This window comes from Corapipo altera, unplaced genomic scaffold (genome assembly GCF_003945725.1).
Source record: "Corapipo altera isolate COAL_440 unplaced genomic scaffold, ASM394572v1 22b, whole genome shotgun sequence".
NCBI lineage: Eukaryota > Metazoa > Chordata > Aves > Passeriformes > Pipridae > Corapipo > Corapipo altera.
In genome coordinates, this window is record NW_020884876.1 from 16761582 (window position 1) to 16780231 (window position 18650).

The 18650-nt window shown below is 38.1% G+C and overlaps 1 protein-coding gene across 7 annotated transcripts in view; it reads right to left on the minus strand.

Annotated features, from left to right (window-relative positions):
• Positions 1 to 18650, minus strand: part of RAPGEF2 (Rap guanine nucleotide exchange factor 2) — a 180387-nt gene that overhangs the window by 60739 nt on the left and 100998 nt on the right. Inside the window, exon 1 of one of the 7 annotated variants that reach the window (XM_027635508.1) lies at positions 9448 to 9695. The exons of 4 other annotated variants lie outside the window; for them this stretch is intronic. In XM_027635508.1, the coding sequence (XP_027491309.1) occupies positions 9448 to 9501 (54 nt within the window). In that variant the 5' untranslated portion in view covers positions 9502 to 9695. Of the gene's footprint in view, positions 1 to 1876; positions 1882 to 8561; positions 9117 to 9447; positions 9696 to 18650 lie in introns of those variants that run through there. 2 more of the 7 variants (XM_027635507.1, XM_027635509.1) reach the window with 2 other exon arrangements.

An 18650-nucleotide genomic window follows, 5' to 3' on the forward strand; every position in this document is an offset into this window, starting at 1 on the left:
AAAAAAAGAAGAAAGCTTGAATCCATTTTTCTTACTTGCAAGGTCATAGTTTGGAGTCAAGCCATAAACTAATAAATCCTACCTGGTCTGTTTGTCCAAATGACCCAGCAGACAGCATCTATTGCTGTAAGCAAGCAAGCTGACAGGCTGCAGTCAGATAAAACAAGGCAATATTTATAGATTGAGTTAAAGAAATCACAGGTTGAGGAATCTGACTACCGTGTTATTGTCTGGGTTTACAACATCATTGCTGGCTGTCCCTATACCTCCGAAGATCAGGTAACTGCAGTTACCAAGAGGATGCATTACAGTTACTAAAAGTTGGCATTTGGTCACCAGACCGGGAGAGCTGAAATAAGTAACCTACACGCAGAAAGTTACATGGGCTACATGAAGCTACATTTTATGATTGCCACAGCATTTGTTAGCTTATTAAGATGCTAAACATAGCTATAATGTAATACTTTGCACTTCTTTGTATTCTAACTCACAAGCCTCTGTTTTGAAAAGCAATTGGCTCTTGATCCAACTGAGAAACTGGGACTGAAAGAGAAGGCTGGTGTTAAACCAGTTTGCATATTCCCAGACCAAAGGAGAATTGTCACCTCCGCTTAAGAGCTGCAAATGCCATGGAGGTATAGATACATTTGAGTGCAGGGAGTCACAACCATCTTCACATTCAAAGGAAAAATCTTCACATTTTGTCAAATGGTTCAGAGCTTTCTGTTGTCAATTACAGTAGTCACTAAACTGGAACTCGGAAGACACATAAGGAAAATTAGAAAGCCCATATGAATTTAAGAAAGGGTAGTCACACTGCATACACTATAAAGGACTGGAACTATTGAAATTTGTAGCAGATCAAATTATTTGATGCCTTTTTAAGGTGCTCCAGACAGGTGTCGGTAGGAACAGTATATTACAGGAAACATCAACTTGACTGCCTGTAACTCAGGCTAGAAAACTACCCACCCCAAGCTGGGAGGTTTAGCAGGCTACTCCCCATTCAGGAAAATCCTCTTTCACTTTTCACGAAAAGGGAACTAAATATGCCAGGATTTTCTGTTCCAACATTTGCAATGGAGACCAGTGGTCAAAAAAAGACTGATGCCCTTATTTTTAGCTTTTTGAGCAGCTTAAGGTTTAGGCCAAGTAGAGAATGTCAGGTTAGCTAAACACTGTAACACTGGTTCACGGTAGCAAGCTTCACATTTGCAGCGAGAGCAACCCAAAAAGACAGATGCAGCCTTTTGCCCAAAAGGACCACACTCTTGCTACCAGAATTACCAGAATCTTGCTAGTCTAATAACCAAGTCCAGCATCACAAGAGTAAGTTAGAACCAACATATACACAAAATTTCCTATCTTCCAGTTATTTCACCAAATGTTGTGATCCTTCCCAAGCAAAAAATAATATAAAATAAGGCAATAGCTCTACCTGTACATCTCAGATGTATGAGGGACTAAATAGCAGCACTATTTGTGTCAGATGCTATTATAATGTAAAGCTATTTATCTTCAACATCACCCATGTAAAAGCATTGTAATCTGTTGTCCTTGATCCGCCCTTCTCATATCCCCATACAAACAAGGGGTTTGGAAGGAATGATAAACACTCCTATAAATTCCAGCTTCTGGGCACAGGATCAGCTTTCACAAGTAACCCACTGAGCAGAGACCCCTTCAGCACAGTTTATGCATCCCATGGCTTTCAGCTGAATCATCACCATCTCAAAATGAACAGCAAAGACTACTGGCAAGCTGACAAAACTGGAATAACCACCAACCATTCAATTCTGGGATACCATACAAGTGCCAGTAACATTTCAGTAACAGATTGATAGGTTAAGGATGCAGAGGTTAGAATCCTAAAAACACTGTAGACCTGCAGGGGTCATCCCACACCTCTATTGCACTACAGCTACCAGATTCTTAAATACAATATTGAAAATGAAATGTGACATGTACAAGGTTCTTTGGTCAAGGGTAAATCTCAAGACATTAATATTTCATGTTTCTCCAATACTTAATATTAACTCTATTTCTCATCCATTGGCAATAAAGAATGTTGGGAAAAAAAGGTTTAGTATCACACTCACCCGCACAAACTCCTGAAATACCCTATCAAAGGGTTTGGGTTTTTTCTTTCTAGTAGTATTACTTCTATTAATTTTGAAGTTTAGAAAATGCTAACAAGAATTCATCAGTAATAGTAAGTGAAAAGAATTACTAGTCTGGTAATAGATCTGCTATTGCAACTAAGATATCAAAAACAAAAATCAGATTTTAATAAAATAATCCTGAGAACCTGAAAATCTTACCTCTTTTTCAGTCAAACAAAAATCACACTACTATGTATTCCTGAAGGGGATTAGTAAAATTAGTTCAGTGTTTCAAACATCAAGGATGCTGTTAAGGGCTAATTTGTAACAATTTAAAGCCTAGAATACAAGAAGAAATAAAAAGTATGTAAGATAGTTTAAGAAAAACAAACTTTAAATAACCTTAAAAAAATTATATTTGAGAGTTTTCAGCATCAGCATCATTATTCCAGATTGCTGATGGTCTGAATATAGCCTGAATGTTTATAAAATTCTAGTTTAAAATTTAGAAATCATGGTTCCTAATGCTCATATTCTTAAATCATTTTGGTTATCTCTTGATATTTCATTGATTTTACAGACCACCTGTGAAGTTATCGAGTATTTTGCAGATGAGCTTCAGGTCATCTCAGCAGCAGATACAGAACTTGAGACACTTCCCCTCACTTTTGCATACTGGTAGTACCAGCAGCAGCGACAATCATGACTGTAAAAACAATCAGCACAGCTGACAGCATTTTCTAATCCTCTTATAAACTACGTATTTCTTTACATATCACTATCTGAGATCCCCTGCCTTAGATAATTAAAAATGAAGTTTCCAAAAACCTAATTTACTTCATCTCACTGGAATATTTTTACAGTTTCATTTAGTAAACTGTTAAGTTTACATCACTTGGAAATTGTTTAAGTACCAGTATAAGTATATAAAACCCTTGAGCCAGTATTTAGCAAGGGAGTGCAATTATTTTGCAGGTGGAATAATCAACTTGAGATACTGAGGCATAGGATTCCCTTAGTGCTTGCTTCTAGTTACAATGAACTTCATGCTACTCAACATGCATATGAATTCCATGGTATTTTTAACTTATGCTACTTAACAACAACACATTATCTTCTGTTTTTTAAAGTTTCTCTTATTCCTATGTTTTTATTAACTCATAGAATTGAGAGCAAACCAACTGTAACTTAAGGGATTTAGGATTTTTTACTTCTTTTGATGTTTGGGATTTTTGGTTGCTTGGATGATTTTCTCTTTTTTTTTAATTGTTGCATATCAGCAGAACTCAATTTCAGCTAGATTTCAGTACATCTGAAGATCAAGCAGGAGTGCCAACAACTCAGGAATAATAAATAGCTTTAGTCTGTCGGTCTCAAAATAGCATTTTGGAAGAAGCTGACTTTCCTTTTCAGGTTCACATCTGCATTGTGACTATAAATACCACATTTCAGTATGTACCATCATAAATAGCACTCTGCAAACACTCCAACAGATTTGGCCACTTCAGAACACAAACCAGAGCCATAATACTGACTATGTTAATTTCCCAGTTCTCATTGTGAGGCCTGAAACTCTCCTACTTCATAAACTTGCTACAAAATGCCCTACTGTGCAATCTTCTATACCAGTTGTCCATGTTGACCTGAAGAAATTTTAGCTACTTCTTGAGAAGGTAGAGAAAGCAATATTTTGCACACACGCACAATACACATATAGATGGCAGCCTTTTTGGTTGTGGTTTAGTGAGTTTTCTTTTTTTTTTTTTCTTTTCTTTCTCACCTTTAAATATGCTGTGCAATCCCCAGGCCTTGAAACCATAACAGAAAGATAGCAGGACATCTTCTATTTGCCAAGGATACTTTCACTGCCATCTCTCCAGGTCACTAAATGCAGTCACACTGTCATTCCTATGAAATGACCTAAATTCTGCTATTTATAAGGTTTTGGAAAAATTTGCAGTTAAATGTTATCCTGGAGAATAGGAATTTAGCCAGGGTATACCACAGATCTCTGGTAGTATGCCAGACAAGTCACTTAAAACCAACCTTGTATACGATCATTAGGGTGCAGGTGCCTGAAGTGCAACAATACACAAAAATTCAAGTAACAAAATGCATTCTTTGAATGCTTGCTAAGATCTACCCATGCTGAGAAATAAGCACCTTAAGTTCTCAAAATTCTGTCCTTATGTTTTGCCAAAGATTTCCTTCAGCAGACCTACCTGAAAAATTAAGATGCCTCCCCCATAATCCTTTAATGAATTGCATGAACACTGTAGTTACAAGCATCTTAAAAAATCACAGAAGAGAAAAATATTTATGCTTTCGTTTTCTAAGTAAAACTTGAATACTACACCATAAACACAAACTAGCCTTTTGAGCAATGAAACTAGCCCAAAATATCAAACAGCTGCTCATTAGATAAGAGCTATCCATCTTGAGATGAATCTTACTGTCACATAATTAAAGACTTTCATAATGCACCTATAAAGGGGTGAAATACTATTTCTAGTCACATGAAAAAATCTACAACCCTCTTACTGGTCGTCAGAGAAGATAACTTTTCTTCAAAATACACAAATGAAAAGGAAAGGAATAATCAGAAAGGGCCAAACTAGAAATCTGGTTTCTGTTAAAAATAAAGGTGCCTAACAACAAAAGAAGAAAGTCTGTATAAGTCCCAGTGCAACATAATTCACTAAGATGAACAAAATCACAACCCACCAGCAGCTACAGCAACTAATAGGTTACTACTACCTAGCCAGAGTTTTTTCATACATCTATTTTTTTCCAGATATATTTATACAAATTTATAAAAGCTTACCAACTGTAGCCATCTGATCACAACACCACGTCTCTTTCCCATGTCTTATTAGTGATGTGTGATGCTCACTCAAAGGACAAATAACTATATCAGGTCACATTTTTTATAAAAAAATACCGATGATCTCTTCCAGTAATAGAAAATAATATTTATTTTGTATAGGTCTACACTTCTTAAGAAAGTATGCCAACCAGCACACTTAACTATACATCAAACTAAAATAACCATATTTGAATAATTCTCACTTGAGACTTTTCCTCAAAATACCATTTATTTCCCTCTCTTTTCTGGGAGTGAGAGTCACAAATTCTTGTGAACTAAAATATGGTAAGAACAACCCAAAAATTTGAGATATTGCTTTCAATATTTTTCAGTAATTCAAGACAGGTCAAGCACATCAAAAGACTGCAGTACCTTTATGATCACTAAAGAAGAGTCACTGGGCTGGAAGTGAAACTTATCCTTTATTAGCAGACTTTATTTCTATTACACCCAAAGTAAAAATAGAACTTAGACTTTCTTACAGATTGTCCATAAGTCACTCCAATGTACTCTGTAATTCATGAGTTGTTAATCATTACACAGTCATAAAAGAACTATGTATCTCAAGTCACATTTTTAAAAGCCATTATACCTGTCAATTTTTTGTTTTTAGTTGACCTTGAGAAAAGTTCCTACGAACAACATATACAAAGATGAAAAGGAGAAATTAGATAGAAAGCTAACACTTTAAAAGGTCCAAGCCTACCACAGGAACCTTTATGCTCTAGACCTTCACGTGATCCTTTTCACATAATAAAGTAGATATAGGATGCAATGTGTAAAGCTTTTCAAGAGATTGTTGTTTCAACATCCACCAAGCAACATTTATTGATACATCATTCATCTTCCTAAAATTTAAGATTAGGAAAATTATAGCAAAAGCACTACAAAACTAGTTGAGAGGACTCTTATCACCAACAAGGACACAGCCAAACAGAATGAACCTACTGAAGAAGCCCAGAGAGGTGTCGGATGCCCCATCCCTTGAAGTGTTCAAGGACAGATTGGATGGGGCTTTCAGTAACCTGGTCTAGTGGAAGGTGTCCCTGCCCACACGGCAGGGGAGTTGGAATTAGATGATCTTTAACATCCCTTCCAACCCAAACCATTCTAAGATTCCATGAATTAGATAAAATCTAGTTAAGTACATTAAATAAAAGAACTAAGCAGAACTATTTTTGCAACAATCCAGCTTTCATTTCTCTGCCATCTTTCACCCAGAGCATACCTTTCCTCCCTGTTAAACAGATGACAAAAGTTGTGTATCAAGGAACATCACCCACAGATCCACTTCACTTTCAGCAGTTTGATTCAAACTGCTTCAAACTCTTTCAATTTACAAAATATGAGGCATGTAAGACCAGTACAATTGATTGATGTCACTGATTTTATTTTTTATATTAAACAATATAGGAAATGCAAGAGAGTATTTTACTCCTCCTCTCTCCATTTTCACCACGATTAACATAATGGTCAGTTTGCATACCATTTTCGCAGAACAGTAGATTTAAACCTTATACCTCATTCCCTGACTAAAATAGTGTGAAATTAAGATATAACAGCATTAACTAAAACTAATTCACAGAACTTTGTGAAACCTTGCACAGGAGATTTTTACATTCAGTTTTAGATTGTCCCGTGGGGATGTCAGAGAAGTAATTAAGCCTCTTTCCTTGAAAAAAGATTGAGTCAGATATCAATAAAATATTTAGGATTCTGGGAACATAATAACATGAAAATAACTAATTACCAGAAATAATTAATTCATTAAGTTTTCCATTTAGGCAAAGCAAGACAAAGTCTGTATACCTTGAAACTCCAAGCCTTGAAACTCCAACTCCCTTCCCTCTCTACCAACAATTTCAGTTCCACTTTCCAAGGGAAATAACACCTATCTGATGAACAAGCATGAAAAGTTTCATTGTCAAAATGGTGGGTTTTGTTGAGTTACATTGGGTACTAACAGTTTAAACTTCTATATAATCTCTAAACTATGGTTTTGGTTTATTGCAAAATCTGCAACTGCATGCCAGCCCTATGTCAAAGCATTATTTCTTTCTCTTGCATAGATGGGGACATTTCTTAAGGTAAACTAACTTTTTGTAAAGCAATACTTTGACCTTTTCCATTTTACTACTCCTACATTTTGGTCCACCTCTGTGATTTAAGTAATTCAAAGTAATACAACTAAAATATGACAGCTTGTGCTAGTTTAATTTTTTCCTTTGTATATAAGCACTTATTTCATATCACTTAGACTTGCTGTGTTACCCTAGTCAATCTAGAACTTTTCATCAACATTCTTTCGAGAGTAGAAAGATCAGGAAAAACCAATACACATGCAGCTTTCTCATTTTATTCCTATTTGCAAATTCAGGATATACTATTCTATTTCACCTTTTTCGGTACTTGAGTTTCCGAAGGAGATTTTTTTTTTTCTTTTTTTAGATTCAGTTCTAAATATTTCATGAACACCAAACGGTTTGGTAACATGAACTCCCTTATACTTAGAATGCAATTAAAAAGGGAAAGGAACAAAACAGTCTACAACAAGAAACTGTGATATGTTTGATACTTGCGTAAGAAAAATCTACTGGACACATTCTGAAACATTGTTAGATTACTTTCTGTATTTCTACACCATTAGACCTAAATTCTTGTAAAAAATGTTCCTTCTTCAAAAAGTTTCTGCTATCACCTCTTCCCAATATTTCCAGTTCTTAGCTGTATATTCAGAACACACTGTACACATGCCCATGCACATTCTAACACAGAGTATGCACAGAACATATATATATATAAATATATTTCCAAGAAACAAATTGTAAGAATAAAATTATAGTGAGCCATATAAAATCCAGCATGAAGATTTAAACATTTTAACTGAGCAATAAGAATCTATAGATTCTTATAAAACTTACAGAACCTTTTTGTCATGCAAAACCTAAATTTCTAATTCCTGACACCTGAGGCCTTGTTAAATAATGTTTGTTCTTCTGCTTATGAATGCATTTTTCCCAAACAATAAACACAGGCAGCCTATGGGATTAAAGCATGACAAAGGTGTAGCTGACTCATGGGATCAATTATAAAGCATCAGTACTTATGCCTTTTGTTCATTCCATGTTTTACTAACAGTTTCTGCAATTTCAGCATAAGCGTATCACAGATGTTAAACGCCATGCTACAAGGCAACAGTGCACTAGTACCATACACTAGACAGAATAAATCTATTCTTATCACCACCTACAATTATATCACTTCTTATACAGCTTACATATTTCTTTAAAGTTTTAACAAATGCATAGGGATTTTAACTGAATGTTCACAGCTTCCTGCCCAATGAAAGTATGTCAGCATTTTTTCGGTACATTTAACATTCAAAAAGAATCTACAGAGTTGTCTTTTCTAAGCTAAAACCAATTTTAAATACAGTCACCGACCCTAATGCCACAGGTATAGCCTTCCCTCCAAACCCGCTGTTAAATTCACAAGCAAGAAAGCCCATGAGCAGGACGACAAGCAGTTTCAATCTCCATGCAGTTTGCCTGTGACAGGTCATTGATAGAACAAACAGAATTTGCAATACTTACTGAGTGTTTCTCCTGCTGGCCCATAACTCCATGGTTAGCTGGGATTGCAAGTGGTTTCATAATGAAGAAACATAAGCTGAACTGAATTTACACATCATGTACCAATTTCTTATGGATGGCAAGTCACCCTCTACAGCATTAAATTAAAAAGAGGCGGAGGGGGTGAAGCCAAGCTGGAGCTAAAAGTGTCACCACTGGTAAGCTCAAACCCCTCCTTGCACTTGTAGTGCAGAGCAGCAACCCGAATGACAGCGTTAGTCTCCATTTTTGTAACACTGAAAGTCTAAGCATGTCAGGATGTACAGAGCCTGATGAAACCCTACATATCCAGCATCCATTCAGAGGAAGAAAATCATTCCCTGAGCCTGAGGAATGGGAAGCTAAAAAAAAAAAGGAGGAAAAAAAGCTAAAATGGCTGACTGCACAGAGGCTCCCTCAAAAAGGCTTAATACAGTATTATATTAGTCAGGGTGCAGGAATCAGCCTCCAGCACTCAGCCAAGCATTGTTAATATTCCTGTTTCATTTGCAATCACACACACTCACACATGCAGCCTCCCCCCCCTCCCCACCACCACTACCCTCCACTCCCCCAAAATCAGGGCAGCGCACACGAATAGGGACCTCCTCCCCTGACTGCTAATGATGCTGACAGAGTAGTGACCAGTGATCTCTGTTCCACTCAGCTAACCAAGTTTGCACAATTAATCTCAGCAGCATGACATTGATGGACATTTAATTTTATGATGCCTGTTCCTCGCAATCAAGACAAGCACTTCTACCGCCCAAAGAGTCAGCAACTAAAATACAACACAATTACACACAAAAACCCAGAGAATCATGAGTCTGAATGCAATACGCCAATATAATTACGTTATTGTGCTTACTTTGGAAGACCATGGCTGCAGGCAGTTGGCATAGCAACGCACAAGGAAAGCCATTTCCTGGGTAGAAAGAATGCTTCCTTTTCTAAATAAAAAATTCCTCTTAGGATACAAACGGCATTGCTGCTTCCTGCAGAAAGCAAAGACACTGAAGTCTGTCTCTTAACCTGCACACAGGCACACACTCAATGCAGTTCGAGTGATGTAAGTGCATTTCTCTCTCTCTCTCTCTCTCTCCTCTCCCTCCCTCTGCTTTTATCCACCGAAATATTCGAGTTAAATGGAAGACACATTCCTTGAGGCTCGCCCCCTCCGATACTTAACTGTTTCACTCATTAAGGTAGAGATGGACAATGCAGATAAAACAGCAAGCTCCTGCCTGTGTCTGGTATCAGCCTCGGAAGATCAAGGCATCCCCAGAGGGGAGGGATCCGTTTGCTGCTGGCTCCTAAGAATATCACTGAAGTCAGGGTGGGAATGAGGACCCACGTTTACCCCGCCAAATCCTGAACTGAACACGACTTTTCAAGAAGACAATGCTAAAGCAAAGACATCACCTCCCTTTCCACCCCCTGCAAAAGAGTGCTCCTGCAGAGGTGTAAACCTTGTTATCACGTATTTATAAACGGTGCACTTGATGAGCTCTCTCAGATTTTCAGCAGCTTCGCTGCTACACAGGCCACAGACATCCATTCACGGGCTGTGGGAGGTAAAAGTCCAGAACCTTTTAACACACCATTTCATGTCTTTCTGAATACAGCGCCTGCTTCTCCTTGCACAGTGAATATAAAGTTTCCACTGAAAACACATGGGGATACAGGTTGTGGAAGAGATTGACACACATATGGCGTTTATAATTCTCCACTCAGACTGTAACTATGCCTTAAACTTAGAAATTTCCCCAGTCACTCCCATTTACACTACACCATTTCTCATATTATACTAGCAAAATCACACTGTAGAGGAGCCAAAATGAAACGCAACTCGGGACCATGCTCAAGCAATAAACAAACTATACAACGTACCTCTTGAGAGTCATGAGTTTGTACCACTTGACAGAGGACTGACCAAGCCAGGAACATGGTACTCTTCCATCAGACTACATCTTTACTAAAGTTCTCTATAACACCTTCACAACACATTCTTTAAAAGCAGAGACCATCTGGCCTAAAAATAACTTCAAAGTTGTTGTTGTCTTTTTTTAACAAGGACAATAGAAAAAAAAAGACTTAACAGTTGTTACACAGGTATAAATACACAGGGGAAAAAAATGGATACTACAGAATACTATGCCATAAAATCTGCAGCTGCCTTCCATCAAATTACATGTCCACTAATAATGAGTTTAGTTGATTACACATTGATTTCTTTCACTCCTGACAATGACTGCTAGTAAATGAAGCTATAAAAATTAGTGGAAATTAATTTTAGTAAAGCCAGAAAACACCCTGAAATATCCTAATCTATTTTTTGCACAGTTATTCTATGAAAATTGTTTCATACACAGTACACACTTTAAATTGAATATATTTACATTTATGGGAGTTTTATGACACTTGTACCCTTGGTCTTGTAGTATATTCTAAAAGATAAGTTATTCTTTAAATTATTCAATTATAACAATTAGTTTAGGATTTTAAAAAGTCTTTGCAATGTGCCAGCGTAACTAACAGATGACTTTAAATTGCTAAATTATGCTTAAACCTTGTAAAACCTTATTGGTGAGTACAATCAATTTTCTGATAAAGTGTTGATCAGAAGTAACAGAAGTTATGCATTCTAGGAAGCTATGGCAAATCCTCTCTAGTACAAAATTAAAAAATACTACTTGTTGACAAAGTAATTAAAAACTTCTTTAGTCTGATTTGGTGGCCTTGCAGTTAACACCACGAGCAGAATTAGAGTGTGGTATTTCATGCTCATGTCAGGAAAAAAAAATTGAGTTCTGCCAAAAGCAAAACATCTTCCCAGCACAGGAAGGCAGCACACCACTTTCTAAACTTCATCACACACATAACTATCAACATGCATCCCACTTAGTATCAGTTGATATTTCGAACCAGAATCTAGGCCAGGTTTCTGTGGCATAAGCCTTCAAGAGTAACATGAAAACACGACTAAATCCATTTCATATGAAACACTTTCTTACTACTTATGCTGGTCATTACTATACACCTTTACTCACCTGTTAGTAAATTAAGTCAGTACTTTGTACATGATTGCAAAAATTTTTATCAACTTAACAAAGTCTAATTGATGTTCACATGCATCAAGACTGACAAAAACTTTGTGGTTTCCAAAATAGAAGAAAAGTTACTTTACATTCAAAATGTGAAAAGTGACATTTATGTAATCAGGTGAAGAAAACACCACTCACAATTTGTAAGTCAAAACAATTTCAATAAATTAATGGTCAATTCCATTTCCCTACTTCTTCCTCCTCAGTACCACCATTTCCAGGTAGAGTGGTGCAGTGTAATCATATGTGCTGTCCATTATCAGTTCACAAAAAAATTAGATACAAATTAAATTTCATAAAAAATAATTAAAGTAGAAGTACAGTGAATTGTTATAGGTTACAGGGAAGAATTAATGGTATTTAAATCAGTGTAAAACACCAGAACAATATATCCTGGAAAGTTTCACAAACAAGTATAAATCACACTCATAGAATCAACCAGGTTGGAAAAGACCTCTGAGATCATCAAATTCAACCCTTGATCCAACACCACCATGGTTACCAGACCATGACGCTAAGTGCCACATCCAGTCTCAGCTTAAAAACCTCCAGGGACAGTGAATCCAACACCTCCCTGGGCAGCCCATTCCAATATCTGATTACTCTCTCTGTAAAAAAATTTTTCCTAATATCCAACCAAAACCTCCTCTGGCGGAGCTTAAGACCATGCCCTCTTGTCTTGATGGTGGTTGTCTGGGAGAAGAGACCAACCCCCACCTGGCTACAATCTCCTTTTAGGTAGTCATAGAGAGTGATGAGGTCTCCCCTGAGCCTCCTCTTCTCTGGGCTGAACAGCCCCAGCTCCCTCAGCCTCTCCTCATAGGACTCCTCAAGTCCCTTCAGCAGCCTCGTTGCTCTTCTCTGGACCCGCTCCAGCACCTCAATATCCTTCCTGAACTGAGGGGCCCAGAACTGGACACAGTACTCCAGGTGTGGCCTCACCAGTGCTGAGTACAGGGGAAGAATCACTTCCCTAGTCCTGCTGGCCACAGTGTTCCTGATACAGGTCAGGATGCCATTGGTCTTGGCCACCTGGGCACGCTGCTGGCTCATGTTCAGCTGCTGTTAATCCAGACTCCCAGGTCCCTTTCCGCCTGGTTGCTCTCCAGCCACTCTGTCCCCATGGGGTTGTTGTGGCCAAAGTGTAGGACCCAGCACTTAGCCTTGTTGAACCTCATCCCATTGGAATCAGACCATCTCTCCAGCTTGTCCAGGTCCCTCTGAAGAGCCCTCCTGCCTTCCAGCAGATCAACGCTCTCCCCAACTTGGGCATCATCTGCAAATTTACTGATTGTACACTCAATCCCCTCACCCAGATCATCAGCAAAGATATTAAACAGGACTGGTCCAACACTGATCCCTGGGGGACACCACTAGTGACCGGCCACCAACTAGATGCAGCCCCATTCACCACCACTCTCTGGGTCCGGCCCTCCAGCCAGTTCCTAACCCAGCACAGAGTGCCCCTGTCCAAGCCCTGGGCTGCCAGCTTTTCCAGGAGTATGCTGTGGGAGACAGTGTCAAAGGCTTTGCTGAAGTCCAGATAGACACATCCACATCCTTCCCCTCATCCACCAGGTGGGTCACCTGATCATAAAAGAAGATCAGGTTGGTCAGACAGGACCTGCCTTTCCTAAACCCGTGCTGGCTGGGTCTGATCTCTTGTCCATCCTGTAGGTGCTGTGTGATTGCACTTAGGATGATCTGCCCCATAACCTTGCCAGGCACCGAGGTCAGGCTGATGGGCCTGTAGTTTTCTGGGTCCTCCTTTTTGTGGATCGTCGTGACACTCACCAACTTCCAATCATCTGGGACCTCCCCAGTGAGCCAGGACTGTTGGTAAATGATGGAGAGTGGCTTGGCAAGCTCTTTCGCCAGCTCCCTCATCACCTTAGGATGGATCCCATACTTCATAAAAAACCTATGTGCAACTTTGGGTTCATGTGTTTTTCAAAACCTATGTAAGAAGTCCTTGCTTAGACTTAAAAGTTTGGAAAAAAGCAAGACATTTTTGCAAACACTTCTACACTATTAAAGTGAAATGTTAATAAATCTGATGTGGAAAAATTGCACATGATGAGCTATCCCTGCTGCTTTCAAAATACTGTATTTATATAAAGAAATCTAGTATCTCTTTAGGAGTTCCAGACAAGAACACTGAAAAATCTTTCAAAGGTAGCTACAGATGTTTGGACATCCTTGGACTACCCATAGGCTTTGGGATTCATAAACAGTAGTTCTGAATTCAAGGTAAAAATTGGTAGAGATGTATCATCTGACTGTAATGGCTCTCAAATATTTTACATTCTGGGACATAATCTCAAATGAATATTATTGTCCTAAGCAGTGTCAACAATGCTTGGAGTATTAAACCTTTTTAGGTTAATGACAAATGCTGCAATAACAGATTACCTCAATTCTTCAGTTTCGGGCAGTCATCTTAACTCACAACTATTTACAGGAGTACTTAATTTTTAATACAGATTACATACACAGAAACCATCCTCCATTCTTTTCCCAAAGTACCTCAAAACCAGTAATTATCAGCACATTTTCCCCTTCCCCTTAAACACAATGTAAAGTATCATTTCCTTCATGTTAAAAAACTTTGGCAAACACCAACAGTGCACTCTAAGGTCACCAAATTTACTGCCAGTCCATGACTCCAGTAGCTAGAAAAAAACACTTACAGTGAAGGGACAATTACACAGATATTACACAGCTGTGTAGGTGGACTAACAGACAGCTAAATTGAAGAGTGCAAGAATGGAGTACATAATTTTAGGAAAATAAGGCAGAACTATCTTCTCTTTCTCCCACCCTCCTAACTTGGAAAGAAATGGAGGTTTAAAACTTAAATTTAAGCTCAGGGCTATTGGACACAAAACTGTTAAGCTCCCAGGGGCATGTTCCTTAGTTTTATAATGCTGATGTTCTCTCCCTCCCACCAACCTTATGAGAGAGATTGCTAAATAACAATCTCATGCTCCCATCAGATTTAGAAACAGCAACTGAAACCACCAAAAACCCAGAATAATAATTCATTCGAAATGCCATGATACATTTAAATGCCCCGTACAACATATAAGTCTTATTCTAATGTATTCAGATAAATTTACTGCCAACAACTTAAATCTCTGGCCACATGACCCAATTTCATGCAAGTAAGTTCGTATTTATCAGCATAATGCAGACATGGGATGGTCTAGGCACACCTGTCCTATTGGTATTTTCTCAAGAACTTTGAGAACTTTAAATAAAACTGTTGAATAAAAGAAAATTACTAAATATGTTCTCCAAGGTACTAAAACACCACTTTGGCCAAAACACCCAGATAAAGTAATAGTATTTACCAAGTTATTTTCTTTATTCATAAAGCTGAGGCACTAACATCATTCTAGCGATGTTCACTGCACAACTGGCAACACCAAAGCAACAGTTACAATGCAGTAGTGTGTGCTGCTTTGGTAACACATTTACTAATGTTACAGACCATTTGAACAAATGCCCTTCTGTTGAGCTGCTGCTGCTGCAGATGAATCTATAATCCGGATCTTTAAAATAATGACAAGCCCAGAGCAGTCAGGCTGGTGCCTCAGCTGGGTGGATGTGCCATAGACTGCCAATCATCCCTTTGACAGCAGACTCATTTGTCACCTTCTGTGCCTAGCTCTGTTTTCAGTACAGAAACTGTTTGCATGCCATACATCTTAAAATGGGAGCAAGTTGTAGCATTCATCTAAAATAGTTGCCATTGAATTCTCTTATGTACAACAATTATGTTGAAACAGACATGAAGAAAACCTATTACTGATAGATACTCATCCCAAATGTAACAAGATGTCCCATTTCCAGAATATCTAAATTAGCTTACAAAACTGACTTGAGCAAAGGCTCACCACAGTACCAGAGCACAAACTTTTCTCTGGACTCCATATTTATTTATGCTTTAAATCTAACAATGTTTTTAGGAAGAAAAAAAGAAAAAAGAAAAAGATAACTGTATCTTTTGTGTTCCTGCAACACTTATAAGGGCTTGCATAGCATGTTTTACAGGCTAGATCAAAGTCATATATAATATGTATGTTTGTGTGATATGGTTTTTACACAAAGCAAAGTATTTTTACTTACACAAACAAAGTTTAATGCATATTAACATGGCTTTAAAACTATAAATTATCATTATTAAATGTTAAAAATTAGACATTGAAATTTGAGGTATTAATGATTTCAATTTGCAGAATGGTCACAGATTAGTTTCATTGTCTTAATAGTTTCAGTACTTCAGCAGTGCAAAAAATGCATTCTGTGAGGATAGATGGAAGTTTTTCCCAACACTCACAAAATTTTCTCACTTTGGTGTAAGGACAAGATTTAATATGCATGTTAATTAAATTGCAGAACATGCAGAAGTGCTTTCTGTTTTTAAACTGTGAAAAAACACAAGAAAATAAAAAAGCAAACACATTTGTAAGGTCAAGAATCATGATATCAGGCATTCAGGACAAGCAAGTTCTCTTTATCACATCCAAACTACACTTTGTCATCCATACCTGCTGGGGACAAGGTTTACTACTGAGATACAAATCAGCCAACTATCTTGGAGGAAAAACAAACAGAAAAAATGCCCACAAAAAAACTCACATATCATTGTGCCCATACCAATTTCACAGCAGGAATCCAGGGACACAAGTTCTTCACTCATGTGAGGCAACCCTAAGATTTCACATTCTTTGCTGCATAATAGTGTACGAAAACTTCAGGGAAGTTGGATAAACATATACCTCTTTCATGTGTGTCCTACTACTGCACTGTTAAAATGTAAGAATAAAACTCAGGAACTTTTCTGAAGTTAATCAACCATACAAATTCTATATTGTTATGGTCATTAGTACCACCATTGAAACCACTGTTCCTGAAATATGCTGACATGTTTGAATCACAAGGATGATAGTTCTGGCACAGAACTGAACATTCCTGAGACCACCCCAGGAAGGGGAATAATTATTTAATGTTTCAATGTGAAATATTAATGAAATAAAACAAACATATTTTTCAATCTTCTATAAATGCTAGCTGGTCTTCTGTTGGGTTGTTTCTTCATTGCATGACTTCAGTGGTAGTGGAGGGGTAATATTTCTGTTCTAAGCTAACACGATACGGTTTCTAAGAGTTATCCATGAACTCACTTAGAAGCTTTAAGGGAGAATCTGAAATTCTCATCACTGTGTTCAAGGTGCAGACATAGATGGGACCAGCAGAAAACCACCATAGGTTTCCCAGTGCCCCACATAATGGTGGAAATTGTGTGTCTTTTTTATACTTTATCTGTTGTTAACTCCTTTCTGCCATCTTCTTTAATGTTTACTTGGACATCGCCTAGAGCAACTTATTATTTATCTCTCGTGTTATGAGGAAGTTTAATTTCGAAAGGGCTGGTAGTTGTTACAGAAAATTTTCACTTCAATTATCTGTTGGAAGGAAATAACTTGTGCTTTTGTCTCCAGTCACAGTCGCATGCAAGGACTCCAGAGAGCCTACTCCAGGGGTTTCCAATTAAAATCAACACTGAAGACAGTTTACCAGTGAAAGATCATTTTCTTTTGGGAGAACTCTCTTCTCATGCCCCAGCATATCCTCTCTTGTGTAATGCATAATACACTAACGTATCCTGAAAGCTTTGTGTAGGGCCTCCAGCAACTGTAGAGAAATAATTTATCCAGACTTTTCACTTTTATAAGTAACAAACCCCATGTAATTTCAGTTGTCCTTTATTTTAAAAATAATTATCAAGCAAAATGAGCCAATTTGCTTTTATATAGGAAAAAAGTCAAACCATGACATTATATCTTTCAAATAAAGAGAACCTAACATAAAGTTCTAAGAAATGCCTTTCCCTCTCCTCTTCCCAAATCAGTCAGGAAGCCAACTACCACCACCTGATGGATGTCCCATTTTGCAAATGTTTTACATTTTTTCCTTGCAATTACAAGATCAGTTACCTAGATACAGAAGTGCTAAACAAAAATAGCTAGAAGTGCACCTACCAGATTGACTCTCCCCAACAATTTGGTTCTACACTGTTTTATATTCCAAGATTGGTGTCAGAATGCTTACTTTTAAGATGGTCTTCTGTGCACCACAGATCATTTGAAGACTTTAAAATTAGTTAGCTGCAGGCCTTTACATTCATCAAATTACAGTGGTCAAGAGTATATAGAGAACGTAATTTAGAAGTGAAAGGAAGGAAAAGCAAAATATTTTACATTTTAGCATATGCACACACACATAAAATAATTCAAAACAGAGTGAGAGCACAACTGGGTAGTTTTTATGTCAGCCACATCAACAATACACATAACACCTGCCAACTGTTCCAGATACATGTCAAAACTTTACTGTCTGAAAATTCAGTATTAAGACTAACCACTCAAACCCAAAGCCCAGTTCCCAATACCCATTTGTGGTGGGGAAAAAAAGTGGTTTTCCCCCTGGAGTTAAAAAAATGGTAACCCTCGAGGTGGTGGTGTCTTGATGTTGACTCAATCAGCACCCCTGCAAAATTTAAACATATTACACCAGACTGGAAAAGAAGGATGATGATGTAGTTGGGGAAGAAGTGGCCATGTTCTGATGTCATGAGGAGAGAGAGGGGCCAGGAGCCCCGCTGGGGGCCACAGCCCCCCAGCCCCCTGGCTGGGGTTGCAGAAACTCGGAAACAGTGTTAAACTGGACCAAGCTCTGTAACTAAGAGCTGGGGGAAGTTTCCTTGCTGTGAGTGGACAGCCAGAGATACCGAAAGCGGCGGCGGAGCAGCAGTGAACAGAGAGCGTGGCAGAAGGCCAAGAAGATAAGAAACAAGCAGTAAAGACGGCATGCAGCTAAGCAGAGAGACACAGAGATGTCTGATGGAGAGAGAGAGAGAGAGAGAGAGAGAGAGAGAGAGAGAGAGAGAGAGAGAGAGAGA